Source organism: Macrobrachium nipponense, chromosome 2, assembly GCF_015104395.2.
Source record: "Macrobrachium nipponense isolate FS-2020 chromosome 2, ASM1510439v2, whole genome shotgun sequence".
NCBI lineage: Eukaryota > Metazoa > Arthropoda > Malacostraca > Decapoda > Palaemonidae > Macrobrachium > Macrobrachium nipponense.
In genome coordinates, this window is record NC_087201.1 from 23,999,032 (window position 1) to 24,008,213 (window position 9,182).

At 40.6% G+C, this 9,182-nt stretch overlaps 1 protein-coding gene across 1 annotated transcript; it reads right to left on the minus strand.

The window, feature by feature from the left end:
- Positions 1–2,924: 2,924 nt before the first annotated feature.
- On the minus strand, positions 2,925–3,911 carry LOC135221139 (uncharacterized). The gene has a single exon (XM_064258963.1). It carries the CDS (start codon positions 3,909–3,911, stop codon positions 2,925–2,927), a length of 987 nt encoding a protein of 328 aa, XP_064115033.1.
- Between the last annotated feature and the right edge of the window lie 5,271 nt (positions 3,912–9,182).

Sequence of the window (9,182 nt, forward strand, 5' to 3'; positions counted from 1 at the left end):
ATAATTTGCTAATCACTAGTACGAGATAAATTATCTATGTATAGATTTGGAGCCAAGGACTCCATAGCCATTAAAGAATTTGCAGATTAAGGCCTTCAGCCAGAACTTTAAGTCAATTCCTTGATCTTAAATAATAACGTAACAGTCATATTTTCACATTCAAGAATAAAATGGATTTAGTGATATACGTAATGTCGAAATAATCGATGATTCCCGCCTGAATTACAAGGATTCTGTAGTTCACGCGGGAAAGCGTAAGTTTCTTTTAAAGAAGGGCGAAGCGACGCTTCATTCCTGCCCAGAACCCTGATCCGAGTAAGTACCGTAAAATTTGTGTGTGTGTCAATTCTCCGACTCCCAGCCATCGCCATGCTAGGTCGAATTCCGTCTTAACAGTAAGTTAACTTTATCCACGTATATATGTGCCATTCCTGCGATGAGGGACTCGATTTATGCAGCAAAAGAAAGCTGCCAGTGCAAGAAAGTTATATGTTTGTGACATTGAGTCAATGAGTCTCGTATTGTGCAGATTTTTCTCCAGTTGTGGACTTAGTGCTTTACAAGCACGTGACATCAAAGATCCTATGTGCTGCAACATACAAAGGCCATGAGAATTTTCAGGTAATTGTATTAAATTGGTGAAAGCAGTACGAAACTGCGTGTACTGTGGAATTCTGCTAGGAACTTTAGTTTCGGTGTACTGTTAATGTATTTAAATGTTTATTTTTTCGTAAAAAAACTTATGTTGACCAAACTTTATTGGATCTCACCCTAAGAGTTTTAGAGTGCGCACCTCCTCAAGGCCTTGTCATCTGCCCAGAACATCCAGGCATGAATCATATAATAAAAGTCGAGAAAATTCCCGACACACATAAATATTTCTGTGGGCGATTACCCTTAACCTAAAGTGAATAAACTCCCAAAATCTAGAAGATTTAGCAGTTACCCACAGCTTTAAAGCTTTGTCTTTTCCAGGATGTTTTTGGTGCTATTTTGACTTTTTATTTCCTGTTCCAATGGTGAAGCTTCATGCATGATAAAGCTGCTCCCTTCAGCAACAGGTATGTAATTTTTATTTTTTTTTGTAATTCTAAGCCCTCGTTCCGCTGTAAAGTAGACTATGGCAGTTGACGTTTTCCTATGTTATTTTACTTACTGAACAAGAATTTAAAGTAATATTTATTCGGCCGACTGTAATTAAACCGTAATTTACTTTTGAAGACTACATGACGCTACAAGGAGTGCGATGTAACGATGTACAGAGTTCACAGGTAAGTAACAGATTAGCTACAGGCGACCGGCAAAATATTACCTTAAACTCTTGTACAGTAAGTAAAATAGGATAGGAAAACGTCAACTGCTGCAGTCTATTTTGACTGAACAATCTTCGAAGTTTTGGTTCGGGGCCAAGAAATGCAAACAAACCGCCATATTTGAATTCTGGTAGGGGGTGTGGGATACGTAACCAGCAGGGAGTGTAACATAGGTTATGATACTAACCTAACCTAGAAAAACGTGTTACCTCCCCAGTAACCCCCCTTAAAGGAAAGGCAAGCTTAGAAGTGTATCAGGAGTCTGTGACTGAAACAAAAGCTCTCCTTAGTTTTCTACAACATGGCGCATGCGCAGTAGGATTCGGCGTCGTAATAGCAGTAGTAATAGGTGGCTTTTGGCTTTGTAACGGCTCCATTATCGGTTTATTTATCACTTTATTTCAGCTTGTATTTCAAATGTCATAAGAGGAAATAACAATAACACGGCAAAACCATCCACAAAGTGTTTTACCCCACCCATAACCCCGCTTTCCCATCGGCCCCCCCTAACTGTAGGATAGAATTCAAAGGTAAATTACAGATTAATTATAGCCGTCCAAAAAAATATTACTTTAAATTCTTGTTCAGGAGGTAAAAACTGAATAGAAAAACGTCAACTGCCACAGTCTAGTTTGCTGCGGTATAAGGGCTTAGATCTACCAAAATGTTTGATATTTTAGTTTTAATTTTCCTAAATTCACTTCCTATAATTTCGAGTTTTTATGTTTTTAATATTTGCAATAGAATTGGTTTAAAATTGTGTTAAATTGACGTTCTAAATTATTTTTTGTTCACAGTATCCTCCACCCCTTTAGGGGTGGCGCCCCTGAAGTGGTGGAGGAGCCCCCATGTTCTGCATGGGTCTACGCCAGTTCGCCGCCGCCAGTTCGCCGCGCGACAGTTCGCCGCGGACAGTTCGCCGCGTGCCAGTTCGCCGCAGAGCCAGTTCGCCGCGGCGACAGTTCGCCGCCAACCTTTTCGCCGTTGACCATTTCGCCGCCAATGTAAAAGCTGGCAAACATGCACAGGGTATATTAAATTAGGAATAGGATAATAGGAAAGTATAGCCTAGAGATTGATAATTTAGCACGTTAGTATTATTATCATTTTGTCAATGAAAAAACCCAATTTGCCTCAAAATGAAGAAGCTAATACAAAGCTTACGCAGTTTTTTACTCGACCGCATCTATTCAGAGATTAAAGGAGGCAAACTACCTCAAGTTGGGTTAGTGTGGTCAGACAGTTTGCCAAATGAGTAAAGTAATCCTCGCAGTTTTTTTCACTCGACCGTATATCAGAGATCAAAGGCAAAAATAGGCAAAAATAAAGAAAGATTGTTTTGAAACATTTAATCATGAAACTTCATTTGAACACTGTATAATATCTAAAACATGATTCATACCGTATGATACATTAGATTATATGTAATAACAAATGATACCTAATTATTGAAGAAACGTGTACAAAAACTGATTACTGATTCTGCACAGATACAAAAACTGATACTCCAACAGATCGTGCTGTCTCTTCAAAAGTTGTGTGCTAGTCCTCGTAGATAGTCCATGTTATCTCTATTACGATAATCATTCACGATAGTTTCGATTCTCTCATTTAAAAGTTCATATCGGGGGCGACGTCGGGGGGAGGATTTCCAGCCAAGAGTCCTTCAATTTCAGTGTCTCTAAGTTTTTGCGATCGAGTAAGTCCTTTAATGAATTTCCATATCGAAGGCCGAATTTCACCCAGTGTGACTTGGACAGAACGATGCCATGCCTCGACAACATTGTTGGTGCGGTCTTCACCATTTATGACACGGTCATGTACATTCCACAATTCAATTGGAAATGTAGGAGCACGTCTTAATCCACGGCGATTCGGACGTCCTATATAAGTGTCCTCAAAATAGTCCAACACTGGCTGGAAAACATCTGGAAGGTGTTGGCTGAGCTCCTCGAAAACATCAGATACGTCATCAGACGGGACAAAGGCTAGAGCTGGGATGGTGCGGCACTGCAGCGCAAAATCAGCGTCGTTCTCGTACCGCTGTTTGAAGCCTTCGCGCTGTATTCGACGATGAACACTCTGGGCGAGGTGAAAAAAGCAACCCCTGTTTTCAGCGTGCGGGAAAACGACGTTGGAGGCGCGAATGGCAGCCATCTCGAAATCTGTGATGATCGACTGAGGGGCAGCTTCACCATTGGTAAGATGATTCAGCTCCCGGAACAAAGTCTCGTAAGTTCCTTGCCGTTTGTTCGGTAGTAGGGCGTACACTAGAGGGTGTGTGCGGCCTAAGTACGATCCATGGATAGAATAGAGTTGGCTGAAAAAGAGTGGCGTTATGTCAAAAGTTCCATCCATTTGCCACTGACGACACTGACGAAGAACACGTAAATTCCGTTCTGTGGAAAATATCAACATTCGTTCATCACCAGCGGCAGCACCACTATCGAATAACAAAAAATCCTCAAAAACACCAGGATGCTTTTCATAGTGCGTGTACTCCAGAGGTATGGCGAGGTCGGCTAACGAAAGCGGGTTCGGAGGGGCGGCCAGGGTAGCAACTCTCTTCCTCTGTACCATCCGTTTCAAGTTGGGCATGTTCGGCAGAGCACCTTGTCCAGCTTGCGATAAATTTTCGGTGGCTGCGGCTATCACTTGTGCGGTTTGGTCTTGCGTTGTTTGAACGGCACGATTTCTCAAGTCCGTCAGGCTGTCATCACTTCAACTTTGGCTGCGTCTCCGAGGTGTGTATGGGCACCAATACGCTTGGTTATTCGTCCTTGGTGAACATGAATACGCGCCTTGCAGAAAGAACGTTGATCACAACGCCAGAACTGCGTTTCGCCGTCTTTTGAAACCTTATCGAAAACGTATGTCGTGCCGTTGTCAACGAATTTCTCCTTTCCACGAACGGACAAAACAGGCGGCATTATGGCTTTGGAACGTTGAAGAATAGAGCACAGAGCAATGAAGACTTAAGTGACGTGACGACTCTTGGTTCGTGCGGTACTTATATACATACAATTTTCTATAACTCACCTTGTGGTAGTTTGCCTCGTTTGATCTCTGAGATACGGTCGAGAAACTGCGAGGAATATAATTAGGTACTTTACTCATTTGGCAAAGTGGTAGTTTGCCTCCTTTGATCTCTGAGATGCGGTCGAGTAAAAAAACTGTATAAGCTTCGTTAAGCTTCTTATTTGAGGGCAATAAATTTTGGCCACTTTTTCATTGAGAAAATGATAATAATACCTTGTGGTAGTTTGCCTCGTATTATGATCTCTGAGGAATACAGTCGAGAAACTGCGAGGAATATAATTAGGTACTTTACTCATTTGGCAAAGTGGTTAGTTTGCCTCCTTTGATCTCTGAGATGCGGACGAGTAAAAAAACTGTATAAGCTTCATAAGCTTCTTCTTTGAGGCAAATTTGGCATTTTCATTGAGAAAATGATAATAATACCAATAATGATAATAATAGTAACGTTATAAATTATCAATCTCTAGGCTATACTTTCCTATTATCCTATTCCTCATCTAATATACCCTGTGCATGTTTGCCATCTTTTATATTGGCGGCGAAATGGTTCGCGGTGAAAAGGTTGGCGGCGAACTGTCGCCGCGGCGAACTGGCTCTGCGGCGAACTGGCACGCGGCGAACTGTCCGCGGCGAACTGTCGCGCGGCGAACTGGCGGCGGCGAACTGTCGTGCTCCCGTTCTGCATAGTAGGTAGTATGACCTACTATGCAGGTTCTTGGGTGGTTGTGAATGAGCCAGCTAATCAAACTTGAAGTTTTAACTTTACACTTAATCTCTTGGTTAGTTTTCTTGAGATTAGCTTAGTTTTCTTTTAAGTTCAGATAAGTATTGGGTGTTTTAAATGTTTGTGCTTGGCAACCTCCCACTCTGTTAAGTTTGCAGAAGCTCCCTAAGGTTTGAGGAAGTTAATACATTGTATCGAAGGCAATATTCAGCATTAAAGTTAATGTACAGGTCTGGGGTTTTGGTTTTATTACTTCAGAATTTTAGCTTTCTGAAAATGTGTTAAGTTTATGGTCAGGTTAAGCCAGGAAAGTTTTGGCCAATATTCATAAAGGTTTACTACTCGGAATTTAAGCTAAGTGTAAAATTGGCCTTAGACTTGATATTATTTTCAGAGGATTCGAAATTGGTATTTCCTTTCTCTCAACCGAACATTTCAGGTTATTGATGTTTTAAGAAGCTCCCTAAATGTACGGGTCATTTACGACAGTGAGGCTTGCTTACCCTATAGCTCATTAATTGAAAATCATCAAAACCACGCGAAATTTTCCCTAGACAGAGCTTATATCACGATTAATGTTTGGATTCCTGCTGTTAGCAGGCGAAAATTAGATTTATTAAGTTTGTCAGTGACTATAGCTAGGAACTTGGCTACTGTTAAAGGTAGGTTTACACCTACGCACTTTCGTGTTGCGGGCTGTTACAGCGTGGGACCGCAAGAAACTGCTACAAAATTGATGCGGTGGGGAGAAAAAATGACCATTATTGGGCGGCGTGGGGCGGACCCGGGCGGTGGGTTACGGGCACCTCACGGCGTGTTCCTGCGGTGCCTAGCGGAGTGTTACGGAGTTGGCGCAGTGTTATGGTCGTTGTTGCTATGCCAGGGCACGTTCTCTTGCGGCTTTGTTACTCCGTGTAGCGGTGTGTTGCGGTGTTGTTGCGGAATAATAATAAAATAATTCATAATAATGAGACAAATGAGAAGCAAATGATGGGCATGTAAAGCACAGAAAGTAAGAAAATGAACATGAAAAGCATAGAAAGTAAGAAAATGAACATGAAAAGCATAGAAAGTAAGAAAATGAACATGAAAAGCATAGAAATTAAGAAAACGAACATGAAAAGCATAGAATGTAAGAAAATGAACTGAAAAGCTTAGAATGTAAGAAAATGAACATGAAAAGCATAGAAAGTAAGAAAATGAACATGAAAAGCATAGAATGTAAGAAAATGAACATGAAAAGCGCACACTGTAAGAAAATGAACATGAAAAGCGCACACTGTAAGAAAATGAACATGAAAAGTATAGAATGTAAGAAAATGAAATTGGGACTTGGTTTATACCATAACATTTTCAACTGCAACTATCATATATTATCTACTGAGGTCAATATGTCTTTAGTCTGATACTGATTTTTCATTGTTCCCCTGTTAATAACTATGTCCAGTCAATGTTGATTATTGTTTCATTATCCTATTTGTATGTGTTCATGTTCATTTGATCATGTTCTCAATATCATATTATTGTTCTTTACCTTGTATGTTATTATATCATTTGATGGCCATATTTATTTCATGTTACATTTCATTTTATAGTTCAAGTTATTTTCCGAGTTCTATTCATTTCATATTTCATATATCATATTTCATGTTAGATTTCCTGTTATTATTCTTTATGGCCATGCTTTTTCATTTTTCAATTTCATTTCGCCCAATCATATCATCATATATATTGTCATGTCATATAAATTAAGCATCAATAAGGAAAATGTAAATGCAAGTCAGTATTTCAACATATTTATTACAAAAAGAAACATTACGAATGATATAAAATGTACAAAATCATTTAATATTAAGAAAATAACTAAAAAGTCATTTATTATTAAAAAAATAAAATTCTATTTATTTATACATTGTCGACAGGCTGTAAGAGCGCGAATGATTCCCCCGTGGTCTGTCCGGTCCCTTTTATCCTTCCCAGAATGCGCGGCAACCTTCCATCCAATCGACCTATGTTTTTGTCAAAATTAAGAGGTGGTTGTGGAATTATTGATATTCAGTGTAAAGCGAAGTCAATCATGTTTAGTACATTTCTAAAATGCTTAAAAGTTTGTTGTTTTGGTTACCAAATGATTATTTATTATTTTAAAGTCAGAGCAACCTACCTTACAGAAAATGAATGCCAACATCAGGATTGCACTATTTTTACTCCTAAATGTTATGAAAGTATGATAAATATATTACGAAGTGCTAATAAGATGACCTCTTACCCACAGATAAAAACGAAAGTAGTATATGAACATCACGCCATAACACTCCCTCGCTGGTGGTACAACGTTGCACCACATCGCACCACGTGCGGTGTGGCACGGAACCATGCGGGTTCTTACCTCTTTTGTTGCGAGGCCGCGCCACGCCGCATACGGCCTCGTGCGACTTTATCAACCCACCTGACGCCGCTAAAAAATTTGAAATGATTTAAAATTCGGGCGGCGTCGCGCGGCTTTAACGGTCTTCGCCTGAACCCGCCAGCGAGGTGGCGCGCTTTTGGTGCGTTTACAGTGCGGTTTGTAATGGTTTCTTGCGGTCCCACACCGTACCAGCTCTCACCACGAAAGTGCGTAGGTGTAAACCAGTCTTATGATAGCATGAGAGCAATTTTGTTTAGTTGAAACTATGGGAATTAAGAATATTTTATTTGCTTACGATAATTGGAATGTCTTTAAACCTAGCCACCTGGGGGGGCAAACAAGTCCTTATGGGTGCCGGTCCCAAGCCCGGATAAATAGGGAGGGTTGGTGTCAGGAAGGGCATCCGGCTGTAAAAATCTGTGCCAAAACCAAAAAAATGGAACGAGCCGAAATATGGAAAGAGGTAATGCTAGAGCGTACTGCGTTAACGACGCACAGAGACATCGCCCTAACTCTGTGGTAAGGCGAGGGTTACTGCATCAGGAGCGGGTGCAGCTAAAGAAGCGAGCTCACATTGGGTTTAGAGTATGTCAGCTAAATGTTGGGTCCATGACTGGGAGAGGTAGAGAATTGGCTGACTTGATGAGAGAAAAGAAAGTAGATTTATGTGTGTGCAAGAAACGTGGTGGAAAGGAAATAAAGCTAAAGAGTTGGGAGATGGATATAAGCTATATTATAGTGGAGCAAATAAACAAGGTAGAAATGGAGTTGGCATAGTACTGTCTAGTGAACTGAAGAACTCGGTAATAGAAGTGCATAGAAAGAATGACCGTATCATCAGATTGAAGATATGTTATGGAGGAGAGATTCTGAATATTATAAGCGCATATGCACCACAAGTTGGTTGCACAGAAGAAGAGAAGGGAAATCTCTGGAGAGACATGGATGGAATAATGCAAGAACTGGAAGAGCATGAGAGGGTGATAGTTGGGGAAGATTTGAATGGCCATGTCAGAAGTGAAAATGAGGCGATTGGGCGGGTGCATGGGGGCCATGGAATTGGGGAGAGAAACCCTGAAGGAGAGAGTGTAGTGGACTTTCCTGTGTCATTCGACATGGCAATAGTAAACACATTCTTTAAGAAGAAAAGGGAACACCTAATAACATATAGGAGTGGGGGAAGATTCTCCCAGATAGACTACTTCTTGTATAAAAGGATAAATCTGGTGGAGGTCAAGAACTGCAAAGTTATTCCAGGCGACCATGTAGCCCCCCAACACAGACTGCTGTGTATGGATTTGAAGTTAAAAAGGGAAAGAAAAACTAAAGCTAAAGGGATAAGGAAAATTAAATGGTACAAATTAGAGAAGGAAGGGGATAAGAAGAGAGAGTTTAAGAGGAGGGTTTTGGAAGATATTGATATAGGGATTGAAGATGTTCAAGAATGGTGGGAACGAAATGCAGCAGTAATAAGAAGGCATGGAAAGGAGCTGCTAGGAGAGACATCTGGTATCATATGGGAAGAAAAGGAGAGTTGGTGGTGGGATGAAGACATTGAGAAAGTAGTAAAAGATAAGAAGGAGGCAAAGAAAAGATGGGAAGAGTCACAGTCAGTGGAAGACAGAGATAGGTTCAGAGAGAAAAACAAGGTGGTGAAAAAGGTGGTAGCCCAAGCTAAAGCAAAGTTGTATGATGA

Coding starts and splice junctions, on each gene's coding strand:
- LOC135221139 (XM_064258963.1), bottom strand. CDS start 3,911: ATGCCCAACTTGAAACGGATGGTACAGAGGAAGAGAGTTGCTACCCTG.